This window comes from Phyllostomus hastatus, unplaced genomic scaffold (assembly GCF_019186645.2).
Source record: "Phyllostomus hastatus isolate PE091 unplaced genomic scaffold, TTU_PhHast_1.1 phas_scaffold_193, whole genome shotgun sequence".
Classification (NCBI taxonomy): domain Eukaryota; kingdom Metazoa; phylum Chordata; class Mammalia; order Chiroptera; family Phyllostomidae; genus Phyllostomus; species Phyllostomus hastatus.
Window position 1 is genome coordinate 1,321,090 of NW_025334015.1, and position 23,368 is coordinate 1,344,457.

The 23,368-nt window shown below is 46.2% G+C and overlaps 1 protein-coding gene and 1 pseudogene across 1 annotated transcript in view; both read left to right on the forward strand.

Moving 5' to 3' along the window:
- LOC123832510 overlaps positions 1-8,420 on the forward strand; it is a 101,830-nt pseudogene extending 93,410 nt beyond the window's left edge.
- The window catches only part of SORL1 (sortilin related receptor 1), a 155,564-nt gene continuing 140,510 nt past the window's right edge, over positions 8,315-23,368 (forward strand). Inside the window, exon 1 of the mRNA XM_045860140.1 lies at positions 8,315-8,851. Coding sequence (XP_045716096.1) covers positions 8,576-8,851 — 276 coding nt within the window. The 5' untranslated portion in view covers positions 8,315-8,575. The remainder of the gene's footprint in view (positions 8,852-23,368) is intronic.

Sequence of the window (23,368 nt, forward strand, 5' to 3'; positions counted from 1 at the left end):
TGGGCCCCGTGCTTGACAGCTGTGCAGTGCTGCACGAGTCACTATCACAGAGAGAAGCCCTTGAGAATTAGGAATAGTCTTAGCTTGCTCTTTTGGGGGGTTTCATTTACATAATGTTAGAATGCAAAGGAAATTTATACACAGGACCCACTGCCAATTTAGCATTTACATTCTTGCTTAAATAACCACCAAAGGGGAGAGAGTTTTCACTGAGCCCTTTGCTTAGGGGGTTGGGAAGTTTCCCAGCTCTGCCATTGTTTCAAACCTCATGTGAAAATGTATTTGCCTCTAAGTAGATCTATTGGTATGATCCAAACCCTAATTACTGATTTAGTAATTTGTTTGGTGCAAAGGATTTAATATAATTTGTTGAAGCGCTCTGAGAAAATGTATTCCTTTATTCACAGACTCATTAAAAGCATTTGCATCCTGACTGGGGCACCTCAGTGGATTGAACGCTGGCCTGCAAACCAAGGGGTCACTGGTTCGATTCCTAGTCAGGGCACATGCCTGGGTTGTGGCCAGATCCCTAGTTGGGGGCATGTAAGAGGCAACTACACATTGATATTTCTCTCCCTCTCTTTCTCCCTCCATTCCCCCTCTCTAAAAATAAATAAATACAATCTTTTTAAAAAGTTTAAAAAATAAAATTACATTTAAAAAAGCATTTGCAGTTTTGAGTCTGGTGGGAATGATCATTTGAACGGTGTTAATTCGGCCCATGGCACCATATGAAATTTGTGGGATGGGTTTAGGAGCAGCAGACAGTGACAGCAGGGATCCGCGGTGCCCAGGAACAGGCACCTGCAGGTGCTGTGCAGGAGGTGGTTGGAGGTGGTGGTGCACAGCACAGTCTGCGGGGCTGGCGAGTGGCTGGTGGGAGAAGTGAGCTCCAGGCTGCCTTGGCTGCACAGCGGCTGTAAATCACCTGCACCCCAGGACTGACAGAATTACACGAGGCACTCCATTCAGGGTTCCGTCTCCCCGCCACCCCCCCTCCCCCGTACCAGGTCCTTGGCCTTCCTGTTTCTGCACCAGTCACCACCCTACCTGTTTGCCCTCACGTGCTACCTTGCCACCACCCTTCCACCTTGAAGCCTTTTCTTATTCTCCTCAGACAAATAAAATAACTTCCTGCTCCTCTGGATGGCAATTTCAGCCTTCCTTCTCCATGCACCTGCACCTCCCCCACTCCTCCCATACACACTCTTAAAACCACTGCTCAAAAGGTCTTATTCTGAAGAAAGTTTTCCTGGATTCATCTTCCCCAAACCCACTAATCATATTTTTTAAAAAAACAATAAGAGATATTTCTGTTAAAGGATAAAATGGGACATATTACGAAGGTTAAGATTCTTTCTGAGCAAACACTGATTTGACTCAGGAAGCACCAAACTGGCAATGGTTAGGAGTGCTCCCCAGACAGGAGCCAGGAGGAAGACTCTTCTGGAAGAAAGTATGGAAGCAAGGGAAAGAAAGCATTTGGTTGGCAGTAGCTTGAGGTGTAGCAGGCTGTCTGTGACTGGTTTTGCTTAGGTGTGGACTGGCTGAGGGAGGCAGGCCTCCATGGCATCGGAGCCACTTCAGTCTACAGGTCTCCTCGTGTGACTCTTCTAACGCTGTTCCAAGCACTGTGTCACATACAAAGGCCTAGTGACTCCTGCCATGTTTGTTTATCCATGACCCACTTTGCATTCTCAGCTTCCCACAGGAAGGGATTCAAGGGCAGGCCAGCGTAGAGTTTACAGGGTGAGAGAGTTTATTAGTGAGGCAGTGAGGCTAAGAGTGGCCACTGCACAGACAGAATAGCCCATCTCCAGTGGGGTTTACTTCTGTGAGTGAGGCTCATTTAAATGAGTGCTGGGGCATTCAGCAAGGGGAGGACTATTCATGAATTTTCTGGAGATGGGAGGGGTGTTGGCGAGGAAAGGGAGGACCCAACTCTCCAATTCTAGCATTGTAGGGTGTGTTGTTTAGTATGCTAACTATTACAATGAGCAAATAATGAGGCCAGGGGTTACCAAAAAATGAAATTAGTTGCCATGTTGGATCAAGCTGGTCTTATGCTGGTTCTAAGCCATAAATCTGTTTGGGGTTAGTCCTAATGTCTCTGTGATAGTTCCTGCAGCCCTTATCAGTCACAGCTGCTTCACCACATACCATGTCTCAGAATATCACTTCTTGGAGGGCTGACTCACCTAATACTGGCAGGATCTCAGTTGTCTTTCTAGCATTCTGTTGACGTGAACACTAGGATGGGAAATTGTCTCCCAGGAGCAGTAATTCCAAAGTATTCTTCCTTACAGGACCAACTGACTGCCAATAGCTGTGAGTGGCAGCAATAGCTGGGAGTAATTCTACCCCCTGTTCCCAAGCTGTTTATTTAATTTCAACGTGATATACTCTATTAAGAGCAAGACAGGGGAACAGATCCAAAGACCTAAACATAATACAGAAAAGGAAGCAGGCACCGAGATGGTTGCTCTAATGGGAGTCAGGACATGATCACATGGAGACAGACATAAGGCAGGATTGCAGGGCTTTTGGATGGCTGAGGGGAATCAGGCAGAAAAAAACAAGTAGCCATTTAGGGGAGGCAGTAAACAGTGGTGGCCAACAGGGGAGCATTTTTTAATCTGTTTTTCCTGGTGCAGAAGGATGGAAGGAGAAAGAAATCTTAAGTCCCTGTGGAAATGTATCACAGAAAGGTGGGCCACAGAGACAACCTGGGATCTACTTCTTGGCCTTAGGAACCCCAAGAACACTTTGGGGTTCTTAAATATTGAGCTGTTCCCAAGCTGTTGGGGGGCCTCCGGGCACTCTGGTGCTTAGGGCTGCACTCACCCTGCTTTTGTACTGCAGAGGCACAGGGGGAGGGAAGGACCCACATGCCTTTGACATGTAATTAGGGTTTCAAAGCATCTCAGCCTGAGTTCCTCCCACTTACTCCATACCTAGGAAGGAGAATCCCAGTCTGTACTCTTCCTGGTGACCTTTAGCAAACCACTGTCTGACCTCAGGATGTTTTGTCCCTGCATCTACACAACAATAACAAATTTTCATGTTCTCCCTTTACACACAAAGGCCCATATACTTTGTTATCAAAGTTCAAGAAGTTGTGTTTCTAAGGGGTCAAAGCGAGACCCCCAGGGTCAGCAGTGGAACCAGCCTGTGCTCCACAGATTTTGCACCTAAATCCCTCATTTGTAAAGTTGAATCCAAATCCATCATTAAATTTGTCTTCTAGAAAAGTGTAGATAGCAGGATTTGACTCACGAGAGCAGTAACATGACTCCCCACTCGAGCACCCCACCTCCCCAGGCACCTGGGGCAGGGACAGTGCTGGGGGAGGGAGGGTCAGAGCAGGCCCAGCTGCGAAAGAGGCATTTTTTGCCCCTGCGCTCCTGGCTCCTGGCTGCCGCTGCCCCACCACACCCAGGACCTGAAATACCAGCTCCTCTCCTCTCTTCCTAAAGGAGGTATCAAATGTAGAAGTCAGCAAACCTAGGTTTGACTTAACCCTTGCCAGACTGTGTGACTTGGGGCAAGTCATGTAATCTTCATTTCTAAACCTTAATTCCCAAAATCTGTAACATAGAGCAGTCAATAATGTCAATAATGGCTGCTTTGACCCACTTCAAAGGCTTGCTGTGAGATGAAATCTGGTAGAGAATGCTGTTATAATGTTATGCAAATATAAATCACTGCTATGCAAAAGTACTGCTATTTCCAGAACCTCCTCTTTGAATTCAAGAGTGAAATTATAAATTATGTATTCTACATTCTTGGTCCATATGTATTTTAAAGCTCATATATTATCCTGGACTTTGCCTTAGCTAAAGGAACTTTTGGCAACAGCAGGAGAAAGATATTTCTTTCCTTCTTTTTAAAAAATCCTCATCTGAGGCTATGCCATTAATTTTAGACAGAAGAAGGTGGGGGGGCATGGAGAGAGAGGGAGGGACATGGAGGGGGAACAGAGAGGGGGAGAGAGAGAGAGAGAGAGAGAGAAACATCAATCGGTTGTGTTCTGTATGCTCCTGGAATGGGCATACAGGAGACATAACCTAGGTATGTGCCCTGATTGGGAATTGAATCTGCAACCTTTTAGTGTATGGGATGATGCTCCAACCAACTGAGCCACTCGGTCAAGGTGAAGAAGTTATCTCTTTGGAGCAAGATGGCCTTTTTATCTTACCCTAACTGGTGAGATGGATGGGAATTGTCTGACTAAAGTGATGTGGGAGAGGGAATAAAGTTCACCTCTTCAAAGTTGGAAGGTCCCTTTTCTGCTTCAGAGACTCAGAGATCTGGTTTTGACTCACAGTCCCTCTTTGAAAGGAGTGGGGCAGATGGTGGTAAGGAAAGTTCTGAACTTCGACTACATTGGTCCCTTAACCACTCCCCAACCCTCACCACAAGGCAAATGGGGATGTGACCCCCATCCCATTATTTATATCCATGCATTCTGTAAATATCACTGAGCCCCCACCATGTGCCAGGATTATGCTGGGCACTGGGAACATAGACGTGGGATAAGAGAGTCCTGGTGCTGTCCTCCTGCTTCTAGTTCAAGAGGAAGATGAGGTTAAATAAATAATATGACAATCTTTGATACCCATCAAAGATTGCAGAACTTAGAGCCTTACAGGCAGGGGATGTAAGCTAGGATAGTGAAGAAGGAGGCCTTTTGGAGCTTGAAGGATGGATAGAAGTTGTCAGGCCAGGGGCCATGGGAGAGTGAGTGGACAGGTGCCACCGTTTGAGAAGGCCACCACAGGAGCGAGAACAGAAGGAAGCCCAGTTAGGCTTTTGGGATTTTTCCCCTTTGTCTTCATGACTGGTCTTGTTATTTTAAACATGACTCTGTCTGGATAAAGGGGTGGAACACTGTGTCCTCTGGGCAGTTTTCCTATAGCTCTGCTTCAGCCCTAGCTTAGAAAGGCCTAGTTGGGCAGAAAGACAGGGGAGGGCAGTTTGTAGTCTGACCACAAGGTGGACCTTTTTACATACAGCTGTGAGTCTAGTGTTAAGTCCCCATGGCTGCCAATTTCCTAATGTCATAATGTCTACTAGCACCAAGAGCAAGGCCATGGGGGGGTGCAGTGTGGAGGGGGATGCTGTGCTGCCTTCTGTCTATCTTTATTCCCACAACAACCTGATGTCATTTCTGAGGAAGTGGAGGTTTGTTTATACCCCAGATCCGGTTTTGAAGCTAGGAGGAACTCCTTGTTCAATTGCACAGTTCAACTCTGTCCCCTGTCCTGGGAGGCCTCTTCTGTGGCTGCTCCTGTCTCATGCCTGGGAGGGGGTCCCGAAGGATGTGAGGAATGATTAGGGCTGCAAGGTCTCTTTCATTTCACATAGGAAGAAACCAATGCCCAGAGCTAACCAGGATAATAATCTCACAGTAAATTGGTTGCAAAGCCAGGACTAGAACTCATGTCTCCAATGCCACCTACATACTATACTCCTATGTGAGGCCTTCACAATTTGCAGTGATTTAAGTTTATGTGCATTTTTCATCAGATACTCTTAGTAATTCTGTGTGATAGGTAGGGATTAAGATTCTTATTTTGCAGATGCAAAAACCTGAAATTCAGAGAGGTTCTTTGGTGAAGTCCCCACAGTTAGAAAGTGGACCTTCTGATGCAAAGTCAGAGTGCTTTCCACCACACCACGTGGATATAGGCACATGAGGTCCTGGGACTTGGAAGTTATCCACCAGAGAATGGCTTGGAGTACAGATAATGATTATGGAGGGGGGCTTTAGGGGGCCGATTAACCATGTTTGGGCATTCTTGCCAATTCTCTAGCATCCGCGTTGCAAACCAACATCAAAATCAGCAAAAAGTTGGCCCTGCCTTACTAATCCTTCCCTGCACACTGCCCTCTGAACCTGTCAGCAGTCTGTGTGGGCAAAGTAGCTCCTGTCTTCAAATCCACACTTCAGGGACACGTGTTTTTTTTGCAGGACTCTGACACTTGCTTTTGTAGAGAAGGTTCTCATTAAATATATGTTGAAAGAAACAATAATTGAATTAGCTCCACGGTATTCTGGCAATACTCACATTCCTCTCATTTTCCCTTGGGGTTACATGGTGGGTACCGGTGTCACTGCTGCTGGTCTCAGAAGGCCACAGGTAAGGTGATATGACAACACAGCCCTGGACTAGATGGGGAGAAGGAGCTGGCAGTAGTTCCCTTTCTGGACAGGAATCTTGCCCTGAGTGGGTCCCCCTGGGACCAGCTGTAGTGTGTGGATTCTTGACTTCATGTAGGAAAGATTTCACAACACAAGTCCAGTGACTATGAGGAAACATTTATTAAAGCTGGGGGCAGTGAAACAAGGAAGAGTTTAGCATAGAAGAAGCAACAGGGGAGCCCAGGCTAGGCTGCCTTGGCTCACTGGGAAGTCAGAGAAAAGGGGACAGGTTCAGGGGATCAGCTTGGGACAAGCTGCCACTGCATATTGCCTTAGAGTTCAGGAGATGTGTGCCTGTGAAGAAGGAAGTGCAGGAGGAAGGCAGTAATGGCACAGGCTGCCCCACAAAGGGAGAGCATGCTTGAGTGTGCTGGGCCCATTGTCTTGAGGCTTCTTATCTCTCTATCTTGCTGGCAGGAATCTTAGGGGCGGTCTCAGGGAGGTCTCAGCCGAATATGTATCAGTTCTATAGGTGGGTCCTTTCAGGATCATGGTCTCCACTGATTGGTCAGTGACAAGGCAGGGACCTTAAGTCATTTCAGTTGGTCCTGGTGTTGCTCACTTGGTTTTGCTGCTTTTCTGGGCCTGGAGCTGAAATACAGTTGAGGCCTAGATGTTGTCTCCAGGAAGGAAGACCAGGGGAGGAGAGGTTACCCTCGGGGTGAGGTCCTTCTTTCCCCAGTTTTGCCCCTAGTCAGACACTGGGAGCTTCCCCACTGGTGACCATCTGTATCTGGCTGTAAATTGCTCAGGCATTGTGTTCAGCTCTGTCTCAGTTTCCCTATTCTACTTGCTAAGGTATTCTCTTACCTTCTTACTGTCCTGTATCAGTTCAGTGGCTTTCCCAAAGGATAAGTGATTTTCCTGGAGTGGTTCCGAGATTATGTTGAGATGGATAGAAAAACTGGGGAAGAAAATTAGAGGATGGAGCTGGTAGGGATGCCAGGATCCTAGCCCAGGATCTGAGGCCAGGTCCCCAGCAACTCTGGCATAGGGTCAGGGAGAGTGGTAGAAGGCTGGATTTAGGGAGGTGAGGAAAGGCAGGTTACTGCTGATGGTGCTAGGTAGGGAAGGCAGCTCTGCTCAGTTGACTGGGGAACATGAGAGAGAGAAAAGGCAGGACTGAAGCTACTGTGGTTTATTGAGTATGGGGAGCATTTGGGCAAAACTGAGCTGACCATGGCCCCCTTCCTCTGAACCAAGGGCTTGTATGCAACTTTAGAAGTCCTCTCTCCCTCAGCCCTTCTCCATTCACCTTTGTCTTATCAAAACCCAGGGGCGAGTCTAGAGCACAGAGAAGCACAAAACTAAACAGAGGAGACCACAGTGGATAGGCCTTGGCTGAGCCCACAAACCTGCATAAAGTATTTACCTTGGCTGTGCCTCAGCAGCTGAAAGCGAAGTTCTGTCTTCCGTTGTTCAGAGGGTCTGTCTCTTGCGATACAATTTAGGGTTCAAGTGTGTCCTCTCCACTGCTCGGGTGTCTGCCCCTTGCCTCCTGTGGGAAGCTTGACACCCTCGGGTAGAAGACTTGCAGCACTGGTAGCTGCCGGCCGGCCGAAGGTACTGGCGTTTGTATGCACCCACCTGCCGCTGAGGTGGAGTGGCCCTGCGCTTGCCCACCCTGGAGGGATCCCGAGTTGCTACTGGGCTGAGGCCCTCATGTGGCTGTGGCCCCTTCAGGTACGTTGTGGGGCCCAGAGTAGTTCACACTCCGAGTTTCGCAATGGCGGCAGCTTCATCTGGACTCTAAAGTGCGCTCTATGTTCTCAGAGCTAATTTTCTTCGGCAGTGGCCCTCCCTTCATGTGGGGTTGTGGCAGGGGGCGGTGGCGGTGGTCTCGGGATAGTGGTTTCAAGGCGGGATAGGGGATGTGCAATCAGAAAGGAGACTGGTCTTAGTTTAGGACAACCTCGACACGACACACCGTTGGTGGCAAATAAACCCAGAGGACACAAGCGCGCCCAGCACAACTCTTGACTGCCGCAGGGTGTTCGGCTAGGTGTGCCAGCTGCGCAGAGGGGAAGCACCCTTGCGAGCGCGCCTTGCCTTGACTTCTCCATCCCTCCGCAGGGGAGGGGCCGGAGTCACCGCCGAGGCCTCAGAGCAGAGAAAGTGCGCGAAGGGGTACGCGGCTGCGGGCCTCCCACGTGACGGCGCCGCGCCAAGCGGAGCGGGCCCCGGGGGCGACGGGTGGCGGCGACGGCAGCGGTAGCTGCGGCGGTGGCGGACTCAGCAGGGCTGTGGGGAGGGGCGCAGAGACTGGAAGCCCCAGGGGCGGCGTGCGCGGCCCAGCCCCGCGTCTCTCTGGCCTCGCGCTGCGCATTCTCTCCTGGCGGCGGCGCCACCTGTCGTAGCATTAGGTCGAACATGGCGACGCGGAGCAGCAGGAGGGAGCCGCGACTCCCCTTCCTATTCACCCTGGTCGCGCTACTGCCGCCCGGGGCTCTCGGCGAGGTCCTTACGCAGACGCTGCACGGCGGCAGCTCTCCCTTGCCCCAGGACCGGGGCTTCCGCGTGGTGCAGGGCGACCTGCGCGAGCGGCCGCTGTTGGTGCGCAGGGACACCCGGGGGGCAGGCGAGAAGCCTCCCCGGAGCAGACGGAGCGCGGCTCTGCAGCCGGAACCCATCAAGGTGTACGGACAGGTGAGTACTTTGCAACCCGCCTGGCAGCCCTTTCCTCTTCCTGCAGTTCCTCACCCCGCATCCATCCTTCGCAGTAGCCACTAGGTGCAGACTACTGGGGACTCACTGGCTTGCGTTTGTGTTCTTTCTCCCGCATGAGTTCAACCGTCAACAGTTGAATTGCATTCATCTTTCCTTCTTCCTGTCGGTTGTAGCAAACACATATCAGGTAACTCGAGAGGTGTAATGCCTATTTCCCCAGGGTGAGTGCTGACCCATGTAGTTTACGGTAAGTATGGGGCGGGGGGGACACGCAGCTTCATTTCACATGGAATGAAAAATGGGCCTGCCTTGGTGTATCTTCAGCGGGCGGTGGAGGCGAGCACCCTGCAGTAGACCCAGAACGGTAAGATGAGAGGTTACACACCTACCGTTTTTGACCACAGTTAGGGGAGTAAACTGGAAACCTTGATCCAGATACAGTCAGGAGGACTGTGTGTGTGTGTGTGTAAGGTTCTAATCCATTACACTTCCCCTTCGAGATGTAGATATTATTTTGGATAGGAATATCCCTTATGATTTGAAAGACTGCAAGACTTCGTTGGGCATTTTTCAGTGATATATTTCTATCCAGGTAATGGGTTTATTAGATCATGAATAACACGAATTTCACTTATGACCAGTCTCATTGCTAGAAATTGCACACTGGGTTTGTGGGTTAGTGTCAGCACTGGCAATATTAATTTGTCTGTGCCCCTGTTCGGTGAGAGTCCCAGGCCTGCGGCTCAGACCAACATCAGCCAGACTAGAAGGTCAGTGGGGGAGAGTAAGTGAAGCTGGTGGAGGCAGCACGATTTCTACAGTCAAAATGTTCCCCTTTAAAATAGAAATTAAAAGATTAGAAATTAAAAGTTTTGCTTCTCTTCACTGATTTTTCTTAGCTATTTCTTCAGGAAATATATAGAGTTAAACATTCAACCCTCAGAGCCAGGAAGAACCTTACAAACCATCTTACCCCCTTGTGTCATGTTTTTACCTTTATTGCAGTGGCATTGGTTAACTTTGTTGTGTCATTTTGTCAATGAGAAACCATGACAAACCAAAGCCGGGCAAGGTGAAATGACTAGCCCAAGGGCACATGGGGCGGGGTTGCCTGCTCTTTAACATTTTGTCTGCATTGTTTAGTGACCTTCTGGTGATTAAACAGTTGCCCTGTCTTTATACAATGCTTCTTAAATACTTCATTTTAACATGTATACATATGTGTGTATATGTGTGTGGGGGGATTATAAAGTGGGGAGGGATGGTGAGTGGGTAGGATCATTTGTCTTCCATTAGCCATCAACCCGTAGAGACAAATGTCTACCAGTGGGCATGGGCTGCTGGGGCCTGCCTGCCCCTTTACTTATGTTCCCTGGTACAGACCCTGCAGGTCCTTGTTCTCCTCTCCATCCCCGTCTGAAACTTTTGTGTTTGTGTATTGTTGAAGTCAGCAAGGTCCTTGCTCTCAAAAGAGAATCCGAGGCGGGGGAGGGAGGAGAGAGGCTCCCGGTTCCCTGAGATTTCCAGACTTCACAGTCAGCCCAGCTCTGCTGTGGCCTTGAATTAGCACACCAGGGGCTCTGAGTGGGGCAGGGTGGGAGACAGTCCCTTCCAGGGCTCGTGAAGAGCTTCCTAGTCTCACAGTGCTCACACAGATGCCATTGCTTCTTTGGATTTGGTTTGTGAAAGCCCCTTGGGGCAAGTTGAACAACTGTGTTCTTCCTAGTAGTGACTTCAGAACCGTCAGCTTTTACATGCCAGCCAGATTGAGTTTGGTTCAGTTGAAGGAGGGAGGACTAGCAGTCCAACAAATAATGAGGGATTCCTACCAAAAGTGAGGACACAGGTGTTTTGTTTTTTTTTTCCTCTGAGGCTGCCTTTCTATGCCATTGTTCTCTATTGCCTTGGGGTTAATTAAAGTGGTATTAATTTGAATCTTTAAGGAATGGAGTTAGACAGAAGGAAGAACTTCCAGCATGGCCCCAGTGACTGGAGGGGCTTGGCCTGACCCCTGGGGAGCTCTGGGTATTCACATCTACTTGGAATGACCTTTCTAGCAAGGGTGACCATTTGCCTGTTCGCCCTGGGACAGACCTGGTTTATAAGTTGTCCCTGCTGGTGATGAAAAGTGCTGCCTTTACTCTTGTAAGTGTTTGGATGTGGCCTATAAATTATATGGCCATCCTGCTTCTGGCCATAAGCCAATTTACACTTTATACTCCCTCCCTTTAACTTTTAAACCTATGGAATCTCAGTGTTTTTCCATAGTGTTGCTTGAATGAATGTGGTTCTATATAGAGATGGGGGTGAGGGCAGGGATGTGGAATATTTCATCTCTGCTTTCAGAAAACTTAAAATTTAAGGAGGAGATAAAGCAGGTACAAATACAGGCATTGACTACTAAACAGGAGCAGGTCAACATGGATACAGCAAACTCTTCGCAACTCTGCAGTGGGATCTTAGTGGGTTGTGTGATCTGGGAGGGCATGGGGATGGAGTGAGAAGGGGTTGGTGGGCTGCAGTACTCTGCAGCTTCTTGCCCTGTGACCTTCGAATGAGTTGAGGATGCACAGATTAAGGCTGGAAGCAGAAGCTGCCTGAATGCAGGAGCCCTACGAGTAACGTTAAGGCCACCAGCTTCAGGGAGAGGAGCAAGGAGGGCATTTTTTGCCAGGACATTCTGCATCTAAGAAAGCTCTGTGTTGGAGTCACTTTTTCTCTGGCTCCTCTAACCTGTGGAGTTGAGCCCCTTACAAAGGTCAAGTCTAAGAAAGGGAATTCCATAATCCTTGACACACTGAATTTCTTTCTGATCTTATGTCTGCTCCAGGATGGCAGAGCTGTCATGCTTGCTTTTTCCTCTGCTTATCTCCCCCTCTTCTCTTCTTCAACATCTAAGGGATACTTTCTAAGATTCCCAGCCTCTAGTGGGAAGCATTTTTTTGAGCTCAGATACAGCATTTCCTGCCTTGTATTATGCTTGTTCCACTGTCTCATCTCCTTGTTTTCTTTTTGAGGGCATGGCTCAAGTCTTTCACTTCTCTGTATCCTGGCATTTGGGAGTGCCTTTGGGGTTATTTGTGGGCCTACTATGCACCTGGAAGAAGATGGGCCTGGATGATAGGAAGCACATCCAAGGTCTAGTAAAGTGCTTTGGAGGAGAGCCGAATGGGGAGCAAAGTGGGTTTGCTCAAGGGTGGTGAGGATGGTGGCCAGTGGGGCCCTGGCCCCTGGGGCCACCCTGGGGCCATTCTGAATGAGCTTCTGGGATTCTGGTGTGCAGCACCCTCCCTTTTCAGGCTCTCGTGGTATTGCTAATGTGTTGTTTTGGGGAAAAATCCTTTGGAATGAAGAGCAAAGTCTAACAGGATTTACAGGTTTATATTCCTTCTGATGTACTCTCTCTGTAATTCCTGCTTTTAGAGGCCAGGGAGTATTCAGTGCCCTGGCTCGAGACTGAAATCCAAGTGTCTGTTACAGCACGAGGTCCTGGGACAAAGAGCCTTCTTTGGGGGTTGCATACTGTTTTGCCTCAGATCTCTTTGGAGTAGATTCTTGCATGATACACTTGCCTGGGAAAGAATTGGTTGGTTGGTTCTGAAGTTAGGACTTTTGACCTGTATGCTTACAAAAGATGAGAAGGCAAAGTATTTGCTGTTTCAAGTTGGCTTCTAAGTAGGTGAACAATTGCTTGGCCTGTTGGGTTGGCGTGATAAGGGACGTGACCTTGAAAAACTTCCTGGTTCCACTTGGCATCTCTCCTTATTGCATGCAGCTCAGTCTCTGCCACTGTTTAGTTCATTAACAACTTGTTTGTCTTGGGGCATGCTGGGTGGAGGCTTTAAGATGGGGAAGAATGGGAGCAAAGGGGACAGGGATAGGAGTGACTGAATGGATGAAGTGAAAAGCCATTCTGGAGAGCAGTTCCCTAGACATGTAGAGGCCAGGTTTGGAGACCATCTGATTTAGAGATCATGGATTTTGGTTTTAATTTGTGCTCTTTTCAAGAATGTTTTCTTTATAGACTGTGAAATGAAGTTAATGTTATGCTTAATAAATTGCTTTGATACCTGGGATCCAGGAAGCAGATCTGAACAATAACTAACGTCCTCAAACAAACAAACAAACAAGCCGTTGGAGCATTTCATTGTCGTGTTTTGGTCTGTTTCTCCTGAGAGATGACAGCCATCTTTGCACTGTCATCGCTTCCTCCTGGGTCAGAGACAGATGCAGCCAGACTTGTGCTTCCCACTGAGGAGCATTCTGATTGTCCGAAGAGCAGGTAATCCAAAACATAACCTCATTGCCTTTGCTATGTAGTCATTTAGTCTTTTTAACAATACATCAGTTTACTGTCTAGTTAAATTTTGCTTAGGCAAATATTAACATGAATTATCATTTTTGGGCAACTGATATGTGAAATGGCTGGCATAAACAAAAGCCAGTTTGGAGTTTAGAAATTTTGACAAGTCAGGTGCAGATAATTGACAGCATAAGAATACAATAAAGCTGAGGTATTATACTAATTTTTTCTCCTTTTAGCTTTAGATGTGGAAACTACAGGGAGCTCACTCCAGTATGGTTTGAATATCTGGGGACTTGTGTTTTCTTTCCCAGCAGTGGCCTGGGCTACAGAGCCTGACTGACCTGTCCTCTCGGTGTGCTAGGACATCCGTCGGCACAGGGCACACTCGGTCCAGCCAAGGAGACAAACAGATCAACTTCCCTCAGTTTGAAATGAGCCACAGTTAATTTTGACCTAATTTATTGCTTTATCGAGCTGTGAAGCTCAGTCTTTCAGAGAAGTGGCACGAGGAGGCTTCCAGCAGGGGTGGTGGATGCTGGCGATGCTGCACATCAGAGCAAGCAGATGGGCTGCTGCTCAGGGTCCAGACGTGGCTTTCACTCTGTTGCTGTGAAACCCTCAGTGTTTTTATTCTAACAAGAGGAATGCTTTGTGTGTTTTGGGGTGGGTTCCATTAAAAATAGGATTTCATAACAATCACAATGGCAATAGATAAATAGAATTATGAATAGATAAACAGAACACATTCTGTTACCTGCTGGGGAATTGTTAATAACTATTGTAACATCTACCATCATATCACTGCTACCAGCCAGGAGCTGGGAGATTCTATCTTCCTGGCCTAGTGAAAGATCTAATGTAGTGCTCTTTGATAGATCTTTCTTTTTTTTTTTAATTTTAATCTATTGATTTTAGAGAGAGGAAAGAAGAGAGAAAGAGTGAGTTAGAGAAATGTCAATTCGGTGTTCCACTTATTTACTGTTTTATTGGTTGATTCTTGTATGTGCCCCAACTGGGGATCAAACCCACAGCCTTGGTGTATGGGGATGATGCTCCAACCAGTTGAGCTATCTGGCCAGGGCTCTTTGACAGACTGTTTATGATGATGCAGATATTCTGTATCTGTGCTGTCCAGTGTGTCCTCCAGCAACATACGGTGATTGAGCGCTTGAAATGTGGCTGGTGTGACTGACTGTAAAACTGAATTTATTTCATTTCATTTTAATCAGTTTAGATGTAAATTGAAATAGGCACATGTGGCTCTGGTCTAGTGTACTGGACTGCCAGCTTGTGCAGGGTATGGGCTGTCCCCTCCCTGGTGGTGGCAACCTCTGTGTCACGAGGAGCGGAGCTTCCTTGCAGAGAAGAACTGCATTTGTTTTCACCACAACTGTCAGGGAAAGGAGAGTTGAGGGCTGTAGTCTAAACCCCCGGTGTTGGTGGCTGCTGACTGCCGAGCTAAGTAGTGGGAGTCAGTGGCTTTTCTTTCCTGGGGGTGAGTGCAAGGGCTGTGGATGGCACAGGGGGCAAGGTTCACCTTTGGGGGGCCTCTGCACAGCTGCTTCCTCTTATCCGTGACTTGGTAATGAAGGCTGACCTCTGGGCCTTCCCTTCTGAGGTCGTGTAACACCCACAGCCCCCTTGCACTGTGTTTGCTGAAGTGCAGTGCAGACACTGTGGGTCTGTTCTGCAGTGAAAGATGTAAACATACATGCTTTAACAGTGGGGCCATCTCCCAACCCTGCCCTGTGCTTCCTGTGCTCTTGTTGACTCACCTCCGTGTAGCTGCACGTGACCCCCCTTCCTGCCTGCCCTGTGACTTAGCATGCCATTGCTGCTGCTGCTGCAGGCTCTCCGCTAGGAAAATCGGGACTCTTCACGATGATTTATCTCCAGCCCCTTGAATTAGATTAAAAACACACCTATGCATTCTCAGGAGGGCAGACTGATGTGGGAGTATCCCAAATCTGAGTGGCAAAGGAGCAGTATAAAGATGTCTGTATATCAGATGCGGCTCTGGCTGTGTAGGGGCCAGCATGCTGTTTCTGATCCCTCTCCATGTTGTTTAAATGAAGAGAGTAACTGACATTGCCTTGTTTTTTTTGGACAGAGACCAGCTTATTGAGTGGAAACCCACTTCCTCCAAATAACTATGGATCAGAGCAGGCAAGATGGGCAGGGTGATTCTTGTGTGAAACAACTGTGGGTTTGAGCCCATAAGTGGGTCCTGAATTGAGATTTTCATTGATATGTTAGTTGGTACTGAGGTGCAGATCCATTCTACCTTGCTGAGCTGTGGAGCTGAATACTGTCATACATTGTCATGAGGAAATTTTTAACTCTTAGGAAACCTCTGTGTCCAGAAGGGATTGGAAAAAGCTGGCACACTCTGATTCAGTATAGAGGGCCTGGGTTAAAGGCCATCTCGGGGTTGGGGGGAGGCTGGTTTAGGGACTGTCACTGGGGAGACTCAGCTGGGGCCTGTGAGGTGAGCCAGGGAGGTAAGGGCCCTCTTTCTCTGTTAGCCCAGAGGTACAGGCATGACAATTCCATGGGCCCTGCCCTGGAGACCTGATAAGAAAGATGAGTGCCACTGCTGAGTTTCCCAGGTGAGGAACCTGCTGGTGGCAGGGCGTGGGGACACAGTGCAGGTGGTTGAGTGGCCTGTAAAAGTTTGAGGGTGTTTGAGAAAGACAGGAAATGTTTTAAGCCTGTGCTCAATTAATTGAGTAACATGAGACTCTGTACCTGTAACTTAGTTCATCTATATCTATTTAGTCCCCTGAAGTTCTCTTACTGAGTAGTTAAAAAAAGGTCATGTAGTTAACTTGGCAGGGGGTTTGCTAAATTTGGCAAGGTGTGTTGCTGCTGGTGGTGATGGGTTATTACAAGAATAAAATGGGATAACTGTAATAGCATAATCAATGAAATATATTTAAAAAAAGAATAAGATCTTCAACCTTTATTTTTTATTTATTTCTTTTTTAATGTTTTATTGTTCGTACTATTACAGTTACATACATAACTGTATGTAACTGTAATAGTACAGGTGGGCCTCTCCTCACTTCAAGGCCCTCCACCTAGCCCATCCCCCACTTCCATACTCAATCCCCACACCGTTGTCTATATCCATGTATGTTTATGTATGTTCTTCGACTAATCCCTTCACCTTCTTAGGAAAGAACCTAAGGGTTCACCTTCAACCCCCACCTCCACCCTTCCCTCTTACAGCTGTCAGTGTGTTCCACGTTTCCATGCCCACGGCTCTAGTTTGCTCATTAGTTTATTTTGTTCATTAGATTCTTTTTAAAAGTGAGATCACATGATATTTGTCTTTCACCAACTGATTTATTTCATTTAGCACAGTACTCTCCAGGTCCATCCATGCTGTTGCAAAGGGTAAGAGTTTCTTCTTTTGTTTTGATGTGTAGTATTCCATTGTGTAAATGTACCACAGTTTTTTATCCACTCATCTACTGATGGGCACTTAGGTTATTTTAAAATCTTGGCTATTAAAAATAATGCTGCTATGAACATTGGGGTGCATAAATTCTTTTGAACTGGTGTTTCAGGATTCTTAGGATATATTCCCCACAATGGAATTGCTGGGTCAAAAGGCAGTTCCATTTTTAATTTTTTGAGAAAACTTCATATTATTTTCTACAGTGGCTGCACCAGTCTATATTCCCACCAACAGTGTACTAGGGTTCCCTTCTCTCCACATCCTGGTCATCACTTGTTTGTTGATTTATTAATGATGGCCATTCAGCCTGGTGTGAGGTGATACCTCATTGTGATTTTAATTTACATCTCTCTGATGGCTATTGATGTTGAGCATCTTTTTTCTTGGTCCATTTTTTAAAAATTATATTTTATTGTTAACACTATTACAGTTGCCCTTTGCCCACCTCCACCCAGCACCCCTCACTCCCTCAGGCAATCCCCACACCATTGTTCATGTCCATGGGTCATGCGTACAAATTCTTTGGCTACTCCATTTCCTATACTGTACTTTACATCCCCATGGCTATTCTGTAACTACCTATTTGTACTTTTTAAACCCCTCACCTCTTCACCCATTCCCCCACACCCCCTCCTATCTGAGAACCATCAAAATGCTCTCATCCATGATTCTGTCTCCATTCTGCTTGTTTGCTTATTTTGTTGTTTAGATTCATTTGTTAATGGATATGTATTTATTGCCATTTTATTGTTCATAGTTTTCATCTTTTTTTTTCTTAAAAAAGAAAAAAAATAATTTTTTTCTTAAAAATTATTTTCTTAAATAATGTCCCTTTAACATTTCATGTGGTAATGGTTTGGTGATGTTGAACTCCTTTAATTTTTTCTTGTCTGGGAAACTCTTTATCTGCCCTTTAATTTTAAACAATAGCTTTGCTGGGTAGAGCAATCTTGGCTGTAGGTCCCTGCTCTTCATGACTTTGAATATTTCTTGCCAATCTCTTCTAGCCTGCAAAGTTTCTTTTGAGAAATCAGCTGATAGTCTAATGGGAACTCCTCTGTAGGTAACTAACTGCTTTTCTCTTGCTGCTTTTAAGATCTCATATCTTATATCATCTCATATCAAGTCATATGAGTGGTCTGTAGCTGTCCACTGGGTGCATAGGCTCTGGGGTTCCTGGGTGGTGCAGGCCAAGGTCACCGTGCACCTGTGTTCTGCCCAGGGCCACCCTGCATGAGCTGTAAAGCAATCTGAGATGGCTGTTTCTTGTGCTGGGCTTGGAGATTCCCAGGCAAAACCAAACTGTGAGTCTAGGCTTGGTGCTGCTAGTGCCCTTCCTGGGGCCATTTAGCAGGAGGTACAGGGGCTGGGGTTTCAGTGAGGCCAGCTGTTGCTTGTTTGATAGGATTTAGGAAGTTGTGAAACATGATCCAGGACCAACCATTTGTATGGAAAAGTCATGGTTAACAGCTTGGGTGGACCTGTAAGTTGGGTGGGACTGAGTCTCAGGGGATCTCCAGAGTGGGGCAAACAGTATGAGCTAGGCTGATGGAGTCTCAGATATGGCACCTGCATGCTGGTTCTATGGAAGGAGGGCTCAGGAAAGGGACAATGGCATCTGCTTGCTTTTCTATTTGGGAGAAGGCTATCCCCCAGCACCCACCTTGTTGTCAGCCACTTCAGGTCCTCCCTTATGCTACCAGTGCCCTTCAAGCTGCTGCCCTGGTGCTGGAGCTCAGAGGGAGTGAGTCTGAGTAGGTGAGTCCATGTGTGGGTTCTTTAAGAGGAACTGCTTGGTACTCCAGAAGTTTTGTCCACTGACCCAATCCCTGCTGGTTTTTGCAGCCAGAAGTTGTTGGGACTTATCTTCCTGGCTCCGGAACCCTGGGCTGGGGGACCTGGTGTGGGGCTGAGACTCCTCACTCTGGAGATACCCTCCCAAATTTTTATCTACCACACATAGATGTGGGACCAGCCTGTTTTGCGGCTCTGCCCCTCCTACAAGTCTGGATGGATATGGTTTGTGTAATTCTATAATTGGCAGGCTACCACTCAACTCGGTTTCTGAGAGGTCTGAGGATGGTTTTATAGTTTAATTTTGATGTGGTTGTATGAGGAGGTGAGCTGTATTTGCCTACGCTGCCATCTTGGAGCATCCTTTCATATGTCTGTGGGCCCTCTATATGTCCTCCTTGGAGAAGCATCTGTTCAGGTGCTTTGCCCATTTTTTAATTGGATTGATTTTCTTCCTAGTGTTGAGTCATATGAGTTCTTTATATATTTTGGAGATTAAACACTTGTCCAATATGTTGTTGGCAAATATGTTCTCCCATATAGTTGGTTCCCTTTTTATTTTGATGAAGGTTTCTTTAGCTGTGCAGAAGCTTTTTAATTTGATGTGGTCCCATTTGTTTACTTTTTTTCTTTGATCATTTTTCCTTGGCCTAGGAGATACATTGGCAAAAATATTGCTGTGTGAGATATCTAAAATTTTACTGCCTAAGTTTTCCTCTATGATTTTTATGGTGTCATGACTTGTATTTAAGTCTTTTATCCATTTTGAATTTATTCTGGTGAATGGTATAAGTTGGTGGTCTAGTTTCTTTTTTTTTTTGCACATACCAGTACCGTTCTCCCAATACCATTTATTGAAGAGACAATTTTCACTCCATTGTATGCTCCTGCCCCCTTTGTCAAATATTAATTGACCATAGAGACATGAGTTTATTTCTGGGCTATCTATTCTATTCCATTGATCTCTGTGTCTGTTCTTATGCCAGTACCATACTGTTTTGATTACACTGGCTGTGTAGTATAGCTTGGCATCACATATTATGATCTTTCCTACTTTATTCTTCTTTCTCAAGATTGCTGAGGCTATTTGGGTCTATTTTGGTTCCATATAAATTTTTGGACTATTTCTTCTAAATCTGTGAAATATGCCATTGGTATTTTAATAGGGATTGCATTGAATCTATAAATTGCTTTGGGTAGTATGGATATTTTAATGATGTTAATTCTTCCAGTCCATTAATAGGGTATATGCTTCTATTTATTTGTTTCTTTCTCAATGTCTTTCTTCAGTGTTCCATAGTTTTCTGAGTTCAGATATCTACCTTTTTGGTTAAATTTATTCCTAGGTACTTTATTTTATTTTATTTTATTTTTTGTTATAGTAAATGGGATTTTTTTCTTAGTTTCTCTTTCTGATAGTTCATTGTTGGTGTACAAAAATGCCATCGATTTCTGAATATTGACTTTGTATCCTGCTACTTTGCCAAATTCACTTACTAGGTTGAATAGTTTTTTGTTGGAGGCTATAGGGTTTTCTATGTACACAGTATCATGTTATCTGCAAACAATAACAGTTTTACTTCCTCCTTTCCAATTTGGATGCCTTTTATTTCTTCTTGTCTGATTGCTGTGGCTAGGACTTCTAATACTATGTTGAATAGAGTGGTAAAAGCAGGCATCCTTGTCTTGCTTCTGATTTGCCCATTGAGTATAATGTTAATTGAAGGTTTCTGGTATATGGCCTTTATCATGTTGAGGTATGCTCCCTTTATTCCCCCTTTGCTGAGTGTTTTTATCATAAATCAGCTCTGGCTGGTGTAGCTCAGTGGATTGAGTGCCAGCCTGTGAACCAAAGGGTCCCTGGTTTGATTCCCAGTAAGGGCACATGCCTCGGATGCAGGCCAGGTCCCCAGTAGGGGGTGTACGAGAAACAACCACACACTGATGTATCTCTCCCTTTCTCACTCCCTTCCCCTCTCTCTGTAAATAAATAAATAAATTAAATCTTTAAAAATACTTCCTACCTTAAGTGAGTGTTGGATTTATCAAATACTTTTTTGTATCTATTGATATGATCTTGTGATTTTTGTTCTTTATTTTGTTTATGTATTATGTTTATTGGTGTACTATGCTTATTGATTTGCAGATATTGTACCACCCTTGCATCCCTGGAATAAATCCCACTTGATCATCATACAATGATATAAAGAATATACCAAATAACAAAAGGAAATAGTGTTTCAGCGTTTTGAGGTTTATGAAGTATATTTATGGAGAGCATCACATTTGATTCCTATAACAGCTCTATGCTATTAGGAAGGCCAGAGTTATTGTTACTCTCATTGCACAGGTGAGTACTTTGAGGCTCAGAAAGGTGAAGTGAGGTCACTGAGCTATGTGGCTAGTAAATGCAGAGACGGAGACTTGGCCCACCTCTGGTTTGCTAGGCTGCCTTTGCCGGTCGTGAATATTCCAGTATAAATGCAAGCTTTGCTTTCAGCCAGGGGTCTACAGCCTTTTTGCTGCAGACTCTCTTTTCCTTTTAAAACCTGGAGGTCTCATCTGATTTAACCCTCTCCCTGGAACTCCTGGCTACACTAATTTTCTTTTAACTTTTCAAATGGGGCAAGTCCCAAGTCCCTCCTGTTCCTGACTTTGCTCTGCCCTTGCTCTGGGTCCTGTCCTCAGTGTGGATACATGCTGTTCCCCATCCCTGAAGTCTGCTGTCTCCCCAGTTCTTAGCTTGGCGTGTGGTATATAAGTAAGTGCTCAATAAATAGAGTGAAGGAGCTGGTGAAGAGGAGAGTCTGGGAAAGTAGATGTTTTGGAACCATCGTAAAGAGCTCACATAAACGGCTTTGGATTCATAGGTGAAACCTCACTTACTACTGGTCCTGGCTCCAGTGCTCAGCAGCCAGTTCACACTGATGGGGGGCAGCTTGCTCACCCTGCCTGTGGGCCCTGCCCTGTGCCCTTGGTTTGGGTGTAGTGTGGAACATCAGCTGTCACTTAACTTCATCTGCAAAGTGGAGAAGATGGTTTAGATGTTCCTTGACATTCCTCTGACCCTGATATTTTCTTTTTTTAAAGATTTTATTTATTTTTATAGAGAGGTCAAAGAAGGGAAAAAGAGGGAGGAAATGTGAATGTGTAATTGGTTGCCTTTTGCACGCACCGAGCTGGCCAGCAACCCAGGCATGTGCCCCTCCCGGGAACTGAACCGGTACCTTTCAGTTTGCAGGCCAGGATGACAGTTTCTTAGCTGGTAAATTAAAGGGTGACTATTTTCAGGACAAGGAGATTTTCACAGGTTCTTTTTAATAGGGAGCGCTCCTGAACAGCAAAGGAGCCTGGAACAGCCTGGCCTCCTGGGGTTCACTGGAAGTGGCGTGTGGAGGTCATGGTGAATGGGCTGTGTTTGCAAAGATCAGCAAGCAAGATATACCTCTGAGCTATTATTGTAAGTCACTGAAAATAAGATTACCACCCTTTTGGTAAAGAGAAAGGAGAAGGTATATGTATATTTATAGGAAATATGTATCTGTTTCATAAAGCAAGCTTATGATTCTACTTAAGGAGATTGTGGTGCAATGCTGTTTTTTAGCCCAAGGTTATTCTCCTTCATCTGTAAGATGGGCAGCCTGCATTTATCAGCAATGTAGTTAATGAGTTCTGTGGGCAAAGCATCCTGAGCAAACACAGAACTCAAATTAGTGGAGATTCCATGGACAGGTGCCCTGTGCAGGGAGACCTTTTTTCTTTATTTTTTAAAAGATTTTATTTATTTCCTCTTAGAGAGTAAGGGAGGGAGAAAAAGAGAGAAACACTGATGTGTGAAATATCCGTTAGTTGCCTCTTGCACATGCTAACTAGGGACCTGGCCCGCAATCCAGGCATGTGCCCTGACTGGGAACCCTTGAACCGCCAACCTTTGTTTGCAGGCTGACACTCAGTCCATTGAGCCACACTAGCCAAGGGCATCTGTGTAGAGAGCTCTTAATCTAGATTTCAGCCCTTCTTCTGAGGTGGAGAATCCAGGGAGGATAGTGAGTTTACTAAATACAGTGTTAGCACAGTCTTGAAAGTGACACAGAGGTGATTTGCACACCTAGCATTCGGGTCCCGTGAAGAGGTGGCTGAAGAAAACCTTGTTGTCCGTGGGCCACAGCAGTCTGTCTGCGGTCTCCTCAGGCTTGTCCTGCAGTTTGAAGGGCTTAGCAGCTGCCTCTGTCCTCACAGTTGAAGGACAGGATATTTGTTTTATGCTTCACTGTAGAATTTTAAAGATGCTTCTTTCTATTTCACTGTTAGTGAGGTGGAGAAATGAACCACACTGCCTTATTTGTTCTGGTGCTGTGCTCCGGAAAGAGGTTGTGTAGAAGTGGCGAGGACATCCTGATCTCTGGGTCTGCCCAGTCTGAAACAGAAGAAATGAACAGAGACAATATGTGACCATTAAGGACCACTGTTCTTCTGAATAAACCTCAGTGACTATATTGTGGTTTTATTGTCAGTTTCTTATTACTAGTCAGATTGGTAACACTAATTCCCCCCAGAAGGAGTGTGAGCACTCTTGACAGGTGAGAAATGATTAGAGCCCTCGTAGGTGCCTGACACTCTGTGGGCTCAGTGCATGTGTAATTAGTAAGTGAATGCCGAGCAATCAGCACCTTCGCACAACAAGCACTTGGCCTCCTTTTATTGGTAACAACCCTGAACATGAGGCATGGGGTGCAGCAGGTTCTCCCCCTCACTCTGAAAAGAGGCAGACCATTGAACCGCTTGGGAGTGCCGGAGCCTGCTGGGCTGAGAGGCAGTGTGCGTGGAGGGGTGTCTGTCTAGGGTTCTGACAGGTGCTGGGAGCTGGATATGGAGGTGTCTCCGAGCCTGAAGCCGGTTCTTCAGCCAGGGACCAGGCACCCAGAGGCGCGTG